At 42.4% G+C, this 19,019-nt stretch overlaps 1 protein-coding gene across 1 annotated transcript in view; it reads right to left on the bottom strand.

The window, feature by feature from the left end:
- Nucleotides 1–432: 432 nt before the first annotated feature.
- The window catches only part of LOC147726007 (V-type proton ATPase subunit B, kidney isoform), a 257,085-nt gene continuing 238,498 nt past the window's right edge, over nucleotides 433–19,019 (bottom strand). The window contains exons 11-14 of the mRNA XM_086960126.1: nucleotides 18,078–18,160; nucleotides 6,272–6,376; nucleotides 1,639–1,768; nucleotides 433–869 (exon numbers count right to left, since the gene is read on the bottom strand). Coding sequence (XP_086816252.1) covers nucleotides 718–869; nucleotides 1,639–1,768; nucleotides 6,272–6,376; nucleotides 18,078–18,160 — 470 coding nt within the window. The 3' untranslated portion in view covers nucleotides 433–717. The remainder of the gene's footprint in view (nucleotides 870–1,638; nucleotides 1,769–6,271; nucleotides 6,377–18,077; nucleotides 18,161–19,019) is intronic.

Genomic DNA, 19,019 nt, shown 5'->3' with positions numbered 1-19,019 from the left:
TACAGAAGTATGTTTCAAAGACACTGAAACATAACTCTTAAATATTTACATACGTGCTGGCACTTTCAGCCAACTAACATCCATTGGTCTCTTCAAGAGTCATTCAGATTTTGCTTCTGCCCAGCACAGCATACCGCATGGAGCAATGGGTCAGCCCACTTCACCCAATGGTTGTCTTACAGGGCTAGTGGGACTTTGTTGCTGGGCCACTCCGTTATTTGTATAATATGCTATGTGTTTGCCAGGTCTTTCTGCATATTGCAAATGTCTGCAAAAATATCTTGCCTCCCAAGACCAAATCTATTATTAAATTTACATTCCACTTTTGCTCTCTGTGTCTTGATCCCTTTTTATATCTGAGACTCACAAAACACTTTAAATTACGCATTAAATTAGACCTGAACTGAGCCATGAAATAATACAGCACACAGGTAGAAGGGAATATATTGTATTTTTTCCATTGTTATTTATGAAACTATTTGAAGCAAATTAGAGAATATAATAAAAGGATTGTGTCCTCACAAATAAATAAAGCACAGTACGAGGCACATTTTAGCTTTCATCTGATTGGCAGGATGCTGAGCACGGACGTCTGGTGTCATCTGATTGGCAGGTTGCTGAGCACAGATGTCTGCTGTCATCTTATTGGCAGGATGCTGAACACTGACGTCTGTTGTCATCTGATTGGCAGGCTGCTCAGCACATTGACAGGTTAGTTCAGGCACTCTCCTTGGAAGGTTTGGATTCTCTGGGATAAAACTCAGCCAGCATGCTCTCAGGAATACGTTTTAGGAGCTCCTTAGGGAAGATTCGCAGCAGCTGCCAGCCAATGTCCAGCGACTCAAAGACAGTCCTGTTGTCATAGGGTCCTACAAAAATGGAGAAAAGCAAACAGGTGTCAAAAAGTAACACATTTCACTGCAAAATTATGGATTGGTAATCTCCCAGCTGCATAAATTCTTCATGGGCAGTAAGTTGAACAAATTGAAATTGTGGCAAGAAGATTCCACTAATTTTGAGTTAAACGTATTAGCCTAAGCTGACACTGTTGACCCATAGGGGCTGATAATCATCTGGCTGAAACATGCGAACAAGCAGGATGATTGAGTAAATAAAATCCAGCTGTATCTACTTTGCCCTATTTTTAACAGTACCAGGGGCACCCAAAATAAAGGGGGACTGGGATAGCCTTGGTGTATTTTAATAAAGCATCTTTAGATCCCTCTACCACCAAACATTATCAAAGTACTCCTGCCACTGAGTTAGAGCCTATCCTGGTATTTAGCGTACCAGGATGAGACCCGATGATGAAGCCTGCCACTAAGAGAGTGGATGGAGGGTCCTTTACCCAATAGATGGGTACCTGATAGTTGTAGTCTGGAACATCTTACACAATTGCTAGAATGCATAGGTGTGGGATACCTAAATGCTGTATGAAACTGTGGTACAGGTCCTGCTGCAAGGATCATTCAATTATTTTGCTAACAAACATCAGAGGTTCATACAGTAAGTGTTTCTAACAAACAAAACAGGGCACCACTTATTTAGTCCTGTAGAGGAACAAGAAACGTTGACATTTTATTGATGTTATGGCTTTGAGAATTCTTGCCAGCAAGGTATTCCTGTTCAGGTCCTTACCTTGAGCAATGAACTGCTTCTCAAACTTCTGTAAAAACTCCAGGTACAAAAGATCATCCGAGGTCAAGGCCTCCTCTCCCACCACTGCCTTCATGGCCTGGACATCCTTCCCAATGGCGTAGCAGGCATACTGTGCAAGCGGAAGAAGAAGGACCGTGTTTAAGGGAGGCAGCATACCAAAGTGAACAAAGAGAAACAATAGAGTGGGGGGCAGAGGAATGAAGCCCTAACAAAAAGGAACACTAACAATACGTCTTAGATCCCTCATTCATAGTACAAAAGCAACCATTTGTAAATTAGTTCACATGCATTTACATCCCATGTAAGCGCCAGGCTTAAAGTTGCTGTTAGAAGCTGCCGCTGTATATGGTATGCTACAAGGCGGTTTATTCTGTGCACAGAGTTATGGGGTTTCCCCAAAGTGTACAGGGCTCAATGTAAAACACAAACTACTCTATTAATGGTAGGGTAGCCTTAGGTCTAACACAGCGAAGTGTAAGACATTTATTGCACAGCATTGGCAGAGGCTCTCCTCCCAGGGGTCCAGAAGAATTCTTGTGTGAGGCAGGTTGACTGAAACCAGTCATTGCCTACACCAGGGTCGGTAGGTTGTTAGGGAGCACCTCTGATGTGCCCTCTGAGTACATGGCATCATTGTGGATTAATTACAAGGAGTTGTTTGTTACCAACCACTGCTGGTTTCAGTGAAGCCATCATGGTGCTTTGGAACTCGAGTTATCATGTCCACAGCCCTTCCCTGGCACTGACAAGATTAAGGAATACACCCTGCGTTAGAGCTGGTAAGGCCTGCTAAAGGGGTGACTTACCTATATCTTGGGCAGTGCTAGCTGGAATGGCACACAGGCAGTGTGCCATGTCGACTTTGTTGTTTTGTCTGCACCAGGCCATGCATGCTGCAGTGGCAGACTGCATGACCTGCCTACGTGAGGGGTCCCTAGAGGACCCTGTTCCGTCCATGTACCTTTGAAACAGGGACTTGCATGGGCATGAAGGGACAATGGTGGATCCGTTTTAGGAGAAATCATCTGGTACTGGGAACCTGGACAGCAGGGACCCAGTACTCTACAGTCAAAGTTGTTTTAAAAGCCAGGGAAAACGTGTGGGGTACTGCAACAGAAAACCATTTTCTTAGTTACTGATTTCAATACCTAGTAAAGTTCAGTAGCTCAATGCCAGCTATAACTTAACACATCTTAAATCTGGGTTTGCGGAACTGGATAGTGTGAAGTGATGGCCCATTTCCCCCATTCCCGTACAGCATTGATGGGTTTCTGCCTGCTTGGATATGCATGCTCATGCAAAAAAGCCCTCCTTCTGAGTTTTCTGACAGTACTAAAGAGCTGAGCTAATGCCAGGGTCGGACAGGCCATTGTGCCATCTGAGCATGTTCATGTCCCCATGGCTCTATACTACTCTTTGCATACTAAATTATTGGGCTGTTTGAACATTTGTGCCAAGGGGGATTATGGTTTCCAGTGTAGCCCAGGATAGTGCCCATGTTATCACTAATATTTCAGTGATCGTAATGTGGGCAGAAGGTGCAGGAGGCACTGGTTTTACTTCCAGAGAGCTACTTAGGTATTTTAACATTCCAGAGGACCCCACTGACCCGGGGAAGGAAGACACTCCACTAGTCTTTGTTTATCTGACTTTCTGCTGCACTCCAGTAAAGTATACAAAAAAGTGAGGGACTGACATTTTGAATAAATCTTGAAGCTTGTAGTTTCACACATTTTTATTTATTACTTCTGTTACCCAGGATTTCTTTGCCCAATATATATTTTTTTCTAATGGAAACTCCTTCCTCCCCAGCCCATCCCATCCCATCCTGCTATGCTTATGCAAGACATAAACTGCGTCCTGTCTTTCCTTCCATCTTTGCTACTGAACTCAGAGCTGACACCCTCTTTAAGAGGTTTCCTTGTTCTAAGCAGTCTTGGAGCCCGGTGTACGAAGTTTAGATTGTGCACCAACCTTTTGCGAATTAATTTTGTTAACAGACCTATGTACTGATAAGTCAGTTCACAAAATGTCAAGCCATAGCGGGTCACAATCTGACCGACCTCATCAATATTCATGAGGTAGGTCAAAAATTGCAACTCATTATGGTGGAATGCTAAGGTCAACAGACCGCCATGTCTGTAATCGAGTTTTAACTAAAGTCATTTTTTTTAATTCAGTTTGTTTTCCTTAAAGGAAACAGGGTTTGCATTTAAAAAGAAAAGGTCTTTTTGGTTTGTTTGAGAGTTGGCAGTGATCCCGTGGAAGCCTGCCTTGTCCCTAAAAAACGGTTTTCAAATTTTTACATTCACCTTTTTTTACTTTTACTGACATTAATTATCCTTTGCAAATGGGCTAATACAGCCTTTGAGTTGTCAGAAAAATGTCAGGGTTTTGCTACTGGATTTCAGTCCTAAAACCTTAACCCATTGCTATTCTGGAAGAAATACCCTAAACACTCCCCTTCAATCAGCTATTCATTATAGGTTTTTAAACCCATTTTGTGATTCAGTAAAGTGCTACCTAATGGGTTTAGTATGTAACAAAAAGCCACTTTACATTCGCAAACCCTGTGACGGGACGAACACAGGCTTTGTGACCTCAAAATGGGTTTGTAGATCAGGCCCTTGGTGCATGTCACATGTCAAAGGTGGATGAAATTGCTCCTTAATGTTTCCCTGCATGTAAAGCTAACAAGCTACTGGAGGGGCTAAGGTTCTTTGTAGACTTTAGAAAGTAAATGTAAAGAGTGTGTGTCAAGAGTTTTCCAAACATATTCTTTTAAAGGTGCAGTGCATAGAGAAATGAATTCCTAACAGAAGCAAGTTATGATTCTGAAAAAGTTGGTAGGTGAAGATGTCATCAATAACATTAGAAAAGAGGAACCGCAAATGGCTGTGGTAAGAAAAGGTCTTGAAACAGAAGTGGGATTAACATTTAGAATAAAATGCAGGCCGAAGATGACCGCCTCAGGCTTCTCTTTGTCTCACTGCAAGAAAGGCACCTCAGTCATGACCTGATCTTCAATGCATCTCACTAGTTATGACTGGGGGCATCACCCAGGAGGAATACAGTGCTCTACACTCTTGCTTTTTGTTCTCCATAGTTTTTGTTCTTTTGATTTTACTGTAGGAGGCGTCTATACAAGCATCAAACTTGGGGGCATATTATTAACAAATAGCGATATTTATCGCTAAGTAGGGTTAGCGGCAATTTTTTTATCGCCGTGCATCACAGGATTTTATCGCTGAGATAACGTGCTATTAGCAACGTTTATCTCAAAAGCGATAAAATTCCCAGCGATAGCGGCAAAATCCGTGAATATCGCTGAGAATACAGCGATATTCACGCATTATCGCTAACAGGGTCTTAGCCATTATATCCACCTCCCATTGGATATAATGGCTATGAACTGGTCTGAGCAGGTGTTAGTTTTTGGAGATATTTGCACTTAATGTTAATGTTAGTGGATATTTATAAAGCGCACTTACACCGGGTGGCTTCATGGCGCTGACCAGAAACATAATATGCTACAAGGCAGACTAAACAGACAGCAATGCTTTCCACTGCACCATATTCTATGCTTGCCGGAACAACCAGGTCTTAAGAAGCTTCCTGAATCGCATAGTATTAGTACAAGACCGAATTACCAAAGAGAAAGAGTTCCAGAGTTTAGGAGCCAGGACCGCAAATCTGCAGCCACCTTGACGGACTCGCTTAAACTTTGGAATAGATAGCAAAGAAAGATGGGCATTGCGGAGGCTTCGTATTGGGGCATACCTAGATAACAAGTTGTTAATAAATACAGGACTTTTGCCATACAGGGCCTTAAACACAAGGCAGCCTGTTTTGAAAGCACAGAGCTGAGAAATGAGGAGCCAATGCCTTTTTTTGAGCGCTGGAGTGACTGGTTGCCATCTTGGTTGTCGAATGATCAGCCGAGCTGCCTGATATTGTACCAGCTGCAGATGCTTGAACAAATAGAGTGGCATTCCCAGGTACACCGCTTGACACGAATATTTCCATCGCTACGCCTGTGTTGCTAATAGGCGATAGCGATGTTAGCTAATAGGCGATAGCGATGTTAGCGACTGCTTTCAGTCGCTAACAGGTTGGGTACGCCCACTTTGCATGTCATTAGCGATCAATATCGCTGACATGCAAAGCGGCCCCAAACCGCTCGCTATCGCCTACAAGCTGTCGCTAACTGCTGTTAGCGATAGCTTGCTAATAGGGCGATAGTATTATTGCCGCTTAGCTGCCAAAAACGGCTGCTAAAGTGGTGAAAATTGCCTATCGCCCCCTTGATAATATGCCCTCTAGAATGGTGGCAGATAGGCATTACAAGCATTCTTTTGGCGGATAATGTGTGGGGCTGGAGATTTCTTCTTGCCTGCCCCTATTCTGGTACCTTTCAATATATATAGTGATTGGCATGTGATGACTCTTAAAATTTAGGAAACTCCAAAACATAACAAGAGGTGCCCGGTATCACTTTATGGCTATTAATAATATATTATGCAGTCAGTTGGCAATCGATAGCGAGACAGTTCATTTTGAAGACAGCCTGGTTGAAAAGGGTTCCATTGTCTTCAGTTCCGACAACACTCACCAGTTGGTTAGAAACATCCCCATGGTCCTTCCTCGTCATGCCCTCTCCAATGGCGGACTTCATCAGACGGGACAGGGATGGAAGCACGTTTATCGGTGGGTAGATCTGTAAGAACAGGTGGGTGGGAGGATCAGTGCTTGAACAACAGCCAGAAATGGAATTCAAGCACCACATTCAGAAACACATCTTAGAATTAGCACCTGATATTATTGACTCCATTCGAGAAATTCTTTAGAGGAAATACAATTCTGAGGAATAGCGGCCTGTTACATAGGACCTACAAGTACTAAGCAACAGTTGTTGTATTCCATCAACCTGATCCATGCAAGACTTTCAGAATATTCATAAGATAAACTCACAAACAGCAGATTAATCTAAATAGTGATCTGTTACATAGCCAGTGACTATCCTTAACAAGCATTGGCAAAGCCCATAGGTCACATCAACGCAAGAGTTATTGGTGCTGTTAATGTAAATGCCTTTTAGCAATGTTGTATAGCAGCAGGGATTACCCTAGAACATTGATAAGGGCTGCGTTGAAAAGGGTGTGGTATACCCCCCTTGAAACCTTGCTGACACCCAAGGTCAAACAGGATGTTTCACAGATGACGTGTGTCTTGACTTTTAATCCGAAATCTAATAAAGTCAAACAGATCATTACAAAAAATTGGAGACTGATAGAATATCTTAAAATACCTAAGCCACTGTTTGCTTTTAGAAAAGGGAGGAATCTTAGACAACATCTTGTTCGAGCCACTAGAGACTCTGCTGTGGTAAAAAAGGACACTAGGAGCCTGTTAGGTGTACCGGCAGTAGAGGGACACTTTAGGTGCACCAATTGCACCGCATGTGACAACACGACAGACACCAAAACTATTTCCATCAATAACATGACACACACAATGCGATCATTTTCGAACTGTAACACCAAAAATGTGGTGTATGTGGTGATGTGCCTGTGTGGGCTTGCCAACATTGGTCAAACCACACAAGCTGTTAAAATGTGCATCAGCCAACATAAGTCACGTATTAGATGTAAGACGCCAGGTCCACCCTTGGACTTTCAGTACAGTGAATGTGGACATAACAAAGATGAGCTTGTTTGGTAGGTATTAGTATGATTAAAGCTAAGAACAAGAGAGAACTAGAAACCAAAATGAACCAAACGGAAGCTCGGTTAATTGAAAAATATCCCACTGCGACAGAGGGCTTGAATGATCGAGATGAGATCTGGGCATTAATATAAATAGCGATTAGGCTGCGGATTACAGCATTTCCCTTAAGGGTAGGAGATGTATTCCATGAACTATGTTTGGTGCATGTAAATCCCTATGTTGCCAATGACTTGTTGATATATACCTGATGGATTTTGTATTGGTTTTTATGTTGTTACAATGTTACATACCATGCCACACATATAAAGAACGCTATAAGTGGAGGGGTTCCTTTCACCATTTGTTGTTGTGGTGCCAGTCCTGATTAATTAATTTTTGTTTAAATGTTGATTTTTGAGGTATACCCCGTGCCTATGTAAGAATGAAGGTGACTGTGCAGTGCTGTGAACTAGAGGTGACTGTCAATAAGAATATTTTCCTCTTTCCTTTCTATCTAGTGCCCTGACATGTGCCATATTTTTGCATGCGAGAGGGGATTAGATCCGATTCCCCCGCTGAGGCAAATACATTTGGGCTTGATACAGTCACCTCCAGATGGTGCTATGCGCGCATGCGCCACCGTCTTTATTTGGGAGAATAGCGGTAGGAGACGGCTGTAGAGACGGCTTTGACGAATGCGCGTATTTTTTTTACCTGTTGATTTAGGTTATTTTCGGTACTTCTTTGATTGTAGTGAGCTCATTTCTTTTTTTTTATATTTCTTTTTATTAAAACAAGGCATTAATAAGAACATAGGTGCATAGTACAGAGACGGATCGCTCCCATATCACATGTCATACAATAAATAGTAGTGAGGGGGTGGGAGGGAGCACAGAGGCCAAACATTTCCACATGTACGGGTCATGGGGAAAGCGGAACATCAAAGGCAACAGTTGCAGGTGGTACACAGATATTCCATCTGTAGTGATTCCAAGGACCCCAAATATTATTCCACTTCCGAGGGCGACCCCTTGCCAGATACACAGTTTTTTCACGGAACATGCACCAATCCATACTTTCTTTCCATCTCTCTATCGTAGGCGGCCTCTCCGATCCCCACTGCTGTGCTATATTTCGCTTGGCTATCATGGTCCCTAGAGTGACCCATTGAGTTTGTGCAGTGTTCAAATCTGTAGGCTCCCAAATATTTAGTAGACATCTCCTAGCCTCTAGCAAGAGAGCCACACCCATTACTTCCTGCATAACATCATGTACAGCGCCCCAGTAGTCCACCACATATCGACACTCCCACAGGATATGAAGAAACATCCCCAATTGACCACACCCACGCTTACACAGACCTTGTTATGTTATGTTATGTTAAAAGGGGTGTTTCTATAGCGCACGGCTACTCCGAGGAGTGTCCCGGCGCTGTCGGAGCCTCACATGTCGAGGAGCGAAGCAGAAGAGAACCAGGCGGTATAGGTTCTATGAAAAGGACAGAGATGGAAGAACTTATTGCTGAAACAACCAGGTTTTCAGGTCCTTCCTGAATGTCAAGAGATTGGAACAGGATCTGAGCGCGAGAGGAAGATCGTTCCACAGTTGGGGTGCCAGATGTTTAAAGGCGCGGCCGCCGATGCGAGCTCGATGTATCCTAGGGGTGACTGCCCTAGCTTGTGACGACGAGCGAAGGGATCTCGATGGAAGGTAGAACGTGATCCACTTTCGAAGGTAACGGGTGCCAAGACCATGCAGGGCTTTAAAGGCGATGGTCAGGGCCTTGAAAGCAATCAGCTTCTTAATAGGCAGCCAGTGGAAGGTTCTGAGGAGCTCCGTCGCCCTGGCCCGTCTGTTAAGGCCGAAAATGGCCCGGGCTGCCGAGTTCTGTACTATCTGCAGGCGTGATATAAGATAGTCCGGTAGGCCAAGGTACAGAATGTTGGCGTAGTCCAGGCGAGAGCCAATCAGGGCCTGCACTGTGGTCTTTCTGTGTTCGATGGATAGGAGGGGCAGGAACTTCCTCAGCATCTTCAGGATCGCAAAGCATCTACCGGCCAGGCCCGACACTTGCCCTCTAAAAGAGAGGCAGTTGTCGACCTGGATACCCAGATTCTTCGCCGGCCCTGAGTCACTGTCAGGTGGGAACATAGCGGCCGGCCACCACTCCTTCCACCTGGGATCAGCCAGGCAGCCGAAAAAGAGGACCTCCGACTTTTCGGAATTGCACTTGAGACAGTGTCGGTTGAACCAGTCAAACACCGCTATATACATCGATATATGTACAGTTTGTTGTGATTATATTGTGTGTTGCCCCGTCACCTGACACATTCACAAGTTATAATAGTGGAAATTAATTTGCCACAAATAAGAATTAGTGCAAGCAGGGTAATTAATGGTACTCTGTTTGAAAATAAATGTTTGTGATCAATCCCTTTATACAGTTCTTTCTTTGATTCTACATCGCTGATGTCTTTTGCCCAGGTATAAGAGGGTAATTGGGGCATGACCCCTATTGTATATATACCTGCAGGGATGCTGTTCAGCATGGTTGAAAGTCCTTGAAAAAAGCGCTATGACGTGACTGGCGTTGGCGTGTCACAGCACATTTTTGACTGGCAGCCGAAGTGAGGAAAGCAAGACAGCCCAGGGCAGAGCAATTGACACAACACAGGAGGTGGTGGAAGGCAGGTGGGTTGAGAAGGTAAATAAAAAGGCATTTAGTATTTTCTGAAATGTTTCCTACATTTTGCATAAATTTTACCAGCCTTGTGGTTAGCAGCGACACATTACACCAACTACAACAGTCTCTTCGAGACAGCGCATGTGCTGTCTAGCCAAGACCTAAAACAGGGTTTAAAACCCAGAAACTAGGAAACTGTGGTTCACTTAAGCATGTAATTAACCTAGTCACTTAAACTATAGTTTGGTGATTGACTGTCACGTCCTTTTAAGTAATCTCACTAAATAAAACATGCTCATAAAATGTGCATTGAATCAACAAGGTTCTCAAATAAACCTCAAAACACATATAATGATGAAATCAGCTTGGATCTAACACAGTATAACCCAAGAGAGGGAGCAAATCAACTGCACTCACAAAAGCCTCGAAGGGTTAAAAACCCAGGAATTTGAAAGCAATGGTTCGCTTGATTTTGTGGTTAAAAGGGGAAACCTGGCAAGCTTTCCCATCACTTAAACAGACCTGACAGTCATTCACCAAACACTAATGTAAATATATTAGAGCAGTGGGAACAGACTTAACGGAATGACTCAAAACATTGATGTGAACAGAAAATCTTACCAATTGCTTTTGGAGTCAAGTGAATCCACCGAACGATCTCTGTGCTGCGTAGAGAGATAATGAAGCGCGGCAGGGGAGTCCCGTTAGATGTATAAAATGCTGCGGCCAACCGCAACGTCAGCGCATATGTAGGCCAACTCTCAGGGACCTCATTCTAAGATGGTGGCCACTAGGAGGCATTCTAGGCAATGAACAATTGCAAGTATGCCGAGCACGGTGACTGACATCGACATACTTCTGAAAATATCAATCCGTTACAAAATAATCAGAGCGGGCCACGGGTAAGATGATAGACACATTGTATCCCTGTAAAGCTGAGCACTAAGACAGACATCGGCATAATAATAAAAAACTATAGTTCAATCATAAAATGAAAGTAACAGGCAATGGGTATGATGCCTCATGGAAGACACATTGTATCCCTGTAAAGCCGAGTGCAAAGACCGACATCAGCATAGGATTGAAAATCTAAAGCCTGATCACAGAATGAACAGAAGCGCCCGTGGGTATTGTGCTTCATGTAAGATACATTGTATCCCTGTAGAGCCGACTGCGATGACTGTGGCTATTTCCAAAGACAGGCTGATGGATCCATTTGACATTTAGCCTCAGTCTTTGAGTACACACAGGCTTGTTTACAAAAACGGAGCTCAGAGCGAGTGGAAACAAAAGCGCTCATGTGAAGTGCTCTTCAACAAAGAAAAAAGTAGTTCTGAAAACAGTTGCTAAAATGGGAACAATGGATGGAGTGTAGGTGGGCTAAGGAGAGGAAGACGCATGGCGCATACAGGCTATGGATACATTTGGAGAAAGAATATGGGAGCGATGATAGAGCCAGCAAATAGGAAGTCTGTGGGCGGGCTAAAGTCCACATTGTGAATACATGTTTTTTCGAGACATCGCATGAGCTAAGTCAAGACCTAAATACTGACATAGATTTGACCCTCAATGTTCTAAGTTGAAGGGCCCTATCCTAAAAAATCTTGTTTATTGTTACCACCCAATATTGGAGGAGTGATGAAGGTGTCAGATGTGGTGCAAAGAGGCATGGGAATCGGCAGATCAAACCGCTAATAGGTTAAATTCAATACGGTTTACAAATAACTAGGATTCGAGGATTTACCAGAATGGTGACGCAGAGCAGTGCAGCAAGCTACCTTGCTGTGCTGCCCTGCATCCCACGGAAAGGGCAGGAATGTACTGCATTTCTCCAATATGGTGCATCCCTGTCTGTCCCCCCTGAGCTGGCGTCATTTAGACAGCCTAGCACCAATGCAGGCACCTTGCACTGGTGCACATGTAAAGCAAATAGATGCCCTGAGGGCATGTGCGCTACATGGCACTTTAGAAAATGCATTTTACCTGCATTTTTTTAAATTGCACTTGGTTACCATCGACTTGGAAGTCGATGGTAATAGCATTTCCTAAATGCCCATTTCGCATTTATCAAATCTTTGTACATGTGCTCTGGAAATAGGAGATCCTATTTGCGATTTCCTATTTAGAGAAAAGCAAATAATTCCCTATCTGCCTTTGTACATATGGAAAGGCAATTTAGCACTTCTTCACGGACAGAAATTGCAATTCAGTCCGTTAATAAATGCTAAATCCTTTCGTACATATGGCCCATAGAGTGAATGACATCACCAATATTAATGGCCGAAGATAGCATATATCAAATGCAAGGTTACCAGATGTCACAATAGACAAGAAAGGCTAGTTTATCCTCAGCCAACTTGAGGAGAACAATTGATGTCAATGTCATGGCCATCTGATACACCGGCAGACTTCACGATCAGCAGCGGCCCGTGCAGGTAAGAACGGTGGGGCCGGTGGGATTTCGAAGGACGATGAAGAGGAAAATTCAATAAATAATGAATTTCCCCTCGTCGTCTGTCGAAATCCCCCTTAACCGTTGACACCGCTCTTAACTGCACGGGCCGCGGCTGTTCACGATATGTGCTTGACAATCCCTCATGGACTCGGTGTACATCAGGTGTGTGTATATACATTTTATTTAAACGCAAGAGTCATCATGAATCAGACGGTTAAAATAAAAATGTCTGTATAAAAACCAGCCGAGAAGGACGTAGAGATTTCTCAACACATTCAGAATGCGTTCATTAGGTCTCAACACACGGAAGGAAGTTTAAACATCTGATTAAAAGAGAGGGTTATCTTTCGAGGCTTAACCAGCAACTAAGTGATGTCAGTGTAACAACAACAACTTAAACTAGTAACATGGTGACCAGGTGTCCCGGATGTATGGAGACAGACCCGGTTTCCCAACAGCAGCCCTGACAGATTTCGGCACATTTCACTCATGTCCTGGTTTTCAGCGAGAGTTGACAGGAAGCAGAGGAAGGCAGGTTTATTGTGTCCCAAGGCACAACTAGCTAGCAGCTTATCCGAAAGCTAATTAATTACCAGATATGCTTCTGGGTTTAAAACTAGCAATTCATTTTGTTCACTTAGTGCCTTGTTTGTATATTTCTTTGACAATGAACGTTTTCATTCTCTACCCCTTGGTTGGTGTAAAATTGTAGTCCTTCTTTTATCTTGTGAAATGTCCCGGTTATTAGTTTCCAAAATCTGGTCGGCATTAATAAAACAACCTGGATTGACAATGAGATTAAATCTAAGAGTCACGACTGAGAAACTGCACAAAATTTGCTTTGAAATCACCATACTAGCTGATGCCATGTTGATTTGTTTACTTCCATTTTGCTTTCTTGTCTCTGATGTATTCATATTCAGTTTAACTCCTAAACTTGACACAACCAAGTGAAAATTCACAAATGACAATCTCAGGTTCTAGAAGTTAATGTTTCTTCTATCTTTTAAAGGTTCTTTTTTATTTCTGCGCTGGAACGCCCACCTTACATACATTATACCTGTCGCAGGTATAATGTAGTGCAGGGGTTTACAAAGTGAAGCATCTGCCTAGATGCGCCACTTTGTAAATGTTAATTCAAAGAGAGTTGGCCAGCAAGGGGTTTTATTGATTAACTATTTTACAGCACCATTAGGACCTGTATAAAATCATCAGGGTACCTAGGTCTGAAATCGATCAGTGGCTGTCTTGGATTTATTAATTTCTTGGAAAAGAAGTCCAGTAAAATCAGAACAACAAAGTGTTACCACACTAACACATTATGTACAATGAATGAAAAAACGGAGAAGCCAGGATTTTGTGTTATCTGAAAATTATTATTCAAATCTCTAATGTAGCTAAATTATCTCGTAAATCGACAAATCTCGGTTACCCTTAGGATATACCTTTGTCATCCGACAGGGGTCCCTTCAACTAAATCGCGGTCTTTAGCTCAATTATGCTTATATAACTTGGGATACTTTCTGAAACGGTTTCATTTTAGGTCATTTAAATTGCTTTAAATGATAAGGCACTAGTCGTTTTGAAATAACATGTTACATCGCTTGCTAAGGGTAAAATATGTTGTTTTCTCAAAACAGCATCAATAGGCGGTTTTTTAACAAATGTTACAATGGGTTGCTATGATAAGCAATGCCATAATGTATCAACTGACACTTCTCACTAGTAGCAAGACGCTAAACTATAGAGTACACCGCTTTTCCTAAACTTTTAGGCTGGTAAATAATAACACTTCATAATAAATCTACAAAACGTTTATTTTCCTTTATTCCAATTAGAAATTTACAAGTGTTTTGGAAATCGACTCAATCTGGATTCCCTGGTGGAAATCACAGACAACATTCCTATATAGATCAAGAGGTAATTTGGTAATATAGCCTTGCTTTTTTGACCTTATACTCAAATGACAAAGCATGTAAATAATAATAGTAAGATAGACTTTTACTTTCCTTCATTGAATACAGTGATATTTTGGCATAAAAGAATCATTCTTTGCCCCAAATCAACGCCACGATTTAAAGTGTTGCGGTCGTCTCAAATCCAAATAGACGTACACTCAAGAAATCTAAGTGAGTAAGATAATATTAATTACACTCTCTTGGGATCTCTTTTTTGATCATTCATTTGTCCCTAAAAACCTTAATTGCTTTTTCCTTCAGTCGCCACACCGACTTTTTAAGCAAATCGACCATTAAATATACATAAATGTAAATATTTTTTGACTTATATAAATAAAGAGTTAGGAACCAGGTATTTATAAAATATATGTATCCATTGTAACATAATGGTGTTTTCTTTACAGAGGGTCATCAATTGTATATAAAACCTTTCTGTCCTGATGATGGTCTTGTGAAAACCTTCAAAAAGACCGAAACGTCGACTACCTCAGTCCATCTCTGCATATTTTGAGTTTTTACCATACCTTGATTTTCTTCAGATTATTGGGTTGAAATCATTGTGTATATGTTTGAGCAGTTTGGACTTAATGTTTAGATATGTTAAAGGAAGATACTACCAGTACCCTAAATATCTAAATAATATCTATGTATGTACCCTGCTTGATTTGAATAATAATTTTCAGATAACACAAAATCCTGGCTTCTCCATTTTTTCATTCATTGTACATAATGTGTTAGTGTGGTAACACTTTGTTGTTCTGATTTTACTGGACTTCTTTTCCAAGAAATTAATAAATCCAAGACAGCCACTGATCGATTTCAGACCTAGGTACCCCGATGATTTTATACAGGTCCTAATGGTGCTGTAAAATAGTTAATCAATAAAACCCCTTGCAGGCCAACTCTCTTTGAATTGACCTTGCCCGAGCCCGCAAGGGTATATTGGGTTGCTCACCTACACATTCAATTTACTTTGTAAATGTAGCACAGTGCGGTGCATTTTTTATGCCACCACAGCTTCACAAAAAGTTATGCAAAGGCGGCATAAGGGCCTCATAAATAAAGCCCCAAGTGTGTATATATAGACCAGGCAACTATGAATACTTGAGTGATCATGATAGTAAATGTATAAAGAGGAAAACCTATTTCTAAGTGTTTTTTGTCTGTATATTATGAAGACAATCTTAAGGTTCCCAAACTTGGCCTTGAGAAGCATTCTAGTACTGTCCAATACCCATGATATCCTTTTATTAAATTATATGGTCGTTGAACTCCAAAAGACCTGACGATCTGATGAACCAAACAGCGATTGTCAGTGACTGAAAATAAGCAAAATTAAATTTTGGCAATCGAGGATTGGGGGTGTACAAAGCAGCAAAGCTTTTCCACAGAAAATCACGAGGAGTTTCTTCAAAATAGAGCAATCTTTGCACAAGTTGCAAAAATTGCAAGAACATCTTTTGCAAAGGTGACAAAACTTAGGGGTAGATTTATTACTTTTTTGTGCTGGGTTAGCATCACACGAGTGACGCTAACCTGCACAATTTGTTTTTCCTAATGGACTTTCCAGCACAAAACGTATTTTGCACTGTAAAGTACCCTGAAAGTAACCCAAAGCAGCACGAAGAACTGCTTTGCGTTACTTGGCACCAAGGGGGCGTTACATGGGTAGTACATGGGCTTTCGAATGCTACCACCCATGCCTTTTGACACATAACCCTATCTACAAACAATAGTAGACAGGGTTTAGCGCCAAAAGTTAACACCATCTGAAATGGCTTTCTTTCTCTTTTCTTATCCAACTTTGCATGCGTGCTGCATTGTGAAAATTGTGGAAATGTTTTAAAGTGTCTCTAAGAATGGTATTTTTTATTAAAAGAGTACCCTTCCAGTACAAAAACCTATGGTAGACTCAGGCACACACCCTATCGCTATGGCGCTAAGGTGTGTCCCCGGCGCACAGCAGCTAAAATCATCGCCAGCGCTAGGGAGAGGGGAGGAGAATGCTTTATCTCTGTAGATATGGCTCTCTCCTGCTCCCTCCCCGCGGTGGAGCTGCAGTAAAAGAGCCCGTCTTGTGGTTGAGCACTCCATGAGGACTGTCGACTAACACCATCTTAGACTGACTTTAGTGTGTTATTTTATCCTGGCCTTAATGTAGGACGGCCCTGTATCAGTGGGGGCCGTCACGGAGTAGAACAGTACATTACTATTGGCTTTGAAATGGCCTCATGTCATCTTGCTCTCTGACTTTACTTTGCTTCATGGCAGTGCTTACTATTGGCTTTGAAATGGCCTCATGTCATCTTGCTCTCTGACTTTACTTTGCTTCATGGCAGTGCTTACTATTGGCTTTGAAATGGCCTCATGTCATCTTGCTCTCTGACTTTACTTTGCTTCATGGCAGTGCCTACTATTGGCTTTGAAATGGCCTCATGTCATCTTGCTCTCTGACTTTACTTTGCTTCATGGCAGTGCTTACTATTGGCTTTGAAATGGCCTCATGTCATCTTGCTCTCTGACTTTACTTTGCTTCATGGCAGTGCCTACTATTGGCTTTGAAATGGCCTCATGTCATCTTGCTCTCTGACTTTACTTTGCTTCATGGCAGTGCTTACTATTGGCTTTGAAATAGCCTCATGTAATCTTTCTTCTTAACATTACCTTGCTTTAAGCTTTTCTGTGTGCCTGGCAGCGCTTGCATAGCTGACTCCATTTTCATAACTGTTCTGTGCTCCCACTTAGCTGAAAAGTGGGGAGGGCATGTTTTTTGCTCCTCACTTATTTTTCACTCTTCACCGACCAGAGTGAACTGGATATTATCTGTGGAATGTACAACTCTGTCTCGGAGTCAAAATACAGAGGCGTGGGCAGCCACAGTCTTTGCTTTGATGCAGACTGGTACCAGCCAGCTCGGTTTTCTTCAATGAGAAAGGGGCAGGGTTTTCTAGAAACTTCGACCCACAATGAATAATGGGGTTAAAGCTGGGATCTTTCGTGGGCCAGGTGGAAGTTCACCACAGAATAGACGTATTGCTGTGTATTGGTGCTGGAACTTGGGTCCCGACCGAACTTCATCCTGTGCTGTTGAAAAGGACTTCCCACAGCTAGAGTTGGCAAGAATGTTGCAGGATCAGTCGGTGAGGTGTTCCTAACCACACTCTCTTTCTCTCTCTTGTATATATGTTCCATTCTTAGCTACCTGTGTACATATTGCATTCTATTTCAATCGTTTTTTTTAATTACTTACTTGATATGTGGGAGTCTGCCATGATTTATATATTCGGCCTGTCTTTTTAAACTTTTGCATTAATAAACTTGTATGTGTTATTTTACCTACATTTGGGTGTGTTTTCTTACCCCGCCTTAAGGATGTGCTGAGTCTTGCCTTGCCTTTTGGGGGTGTTGGGTTAGGGTGTGTTCTTTTAGCGAAAAGCACATTCATTACAGCAGCGCAGCATTTTTGGCTGACATATTTGTAAATCAGGCTCCCAGTATCTTTCAGCAAGTGAGAAATCCGAAAAATCCAAGAAATATCGTCGGCAAAAACAATAGGCATAAGTGCAGATCAATGACTGCAAAGGGAGTAAGAACAAGACAAAAAGTGTGCACTGACCTGTCTGTTGTGCAGCTGCCGGTCCACGTAGATCTGCCCTTCGGTGATGAAGCCAGTCAAGTCAGGAATCGGGTGAGTGATATCTGCAAATACAATTCATCATTTCTGTGTGTTTAAACCGATAAGCCCAGTAACACCACAAGAATTCACAATCAGGCATGACCAAAAAGCAAAAATGTAAGTACTATAAGAAAGTAAAGTGCTCCTTTATTGCTATGCACAAATGGAGGAAATGTACAGTCATCTAATTAATTAACATTCTACTAATCTCCGCAGAATCATGCAGTAAAAATCATGGGTAAATGTATCAAAATATCACACAACTCAGCAAGCCACCATGTTGTGTTGTGCTGCACCGCATGAAATGGAAAGGGCAGGAATGAGCTGCATTTCACATTATACGACACACTCCTGCTCTCTGTCTGCGCTGGCGCACAAACTGCTACCTGGCATAAACGCAGGCACACTTGTGCCTTTGTGGAAGGGTGCCTGCGTTGCAGACAGGACTGTTGTTGTGCAGGAAGAGGCACCTTCCTGCACAAAAACATCCTCTTAGACATTTTCCTCTTTCTATGTGTGCTACAGCACACATAAAAAAGGAAAATCAGGAAGAAATAAAGTTATTTCTCCTTGTTACACCTCCCCAGTAATTGTAAATCTAAGAATGCAGCAAAATCCATGGGTTGATCTGTGGGAACACCCACGCTCCACCCACAGAACACCTCAATAGGGCAAGGTAATAGCAATTTGTGCTGCGTTACTCTATATTTATTGAGCGACCCAGGGCCAGGCAAGGTGGCCTTGTGTGGCTTGGTAATCCAACTTTAGTGTTGCGTCACCTTACGCCCCATTGCGCGGCGCAAGGATGATGCAACACGATGATAAACTTGCCCCCGTGTGCGGTGCAGGAATACCGCAGCAGTGATACAGGGTTTCCAACCT

Source organism: Lissotriton vulgaris, chromosome 3_1, assembly GCF_964263255.1.
Source record: "Lissotriton vulgaris chromosome 3_1, aLisVul1.2, whole genome shotgun sequence".
Taxonomy (NCBI): Eukaryota; Metazoa; Chordata; class Amphibia; order Caudata; family Salamandridae; genus Lissotriton; species Lissotriton vulgaris.
The sequence above is the reverse complement of the archived record's forward strand: the minus strand, read 5'-3'. Positions and strand labels throughout refer to the sequence as shown.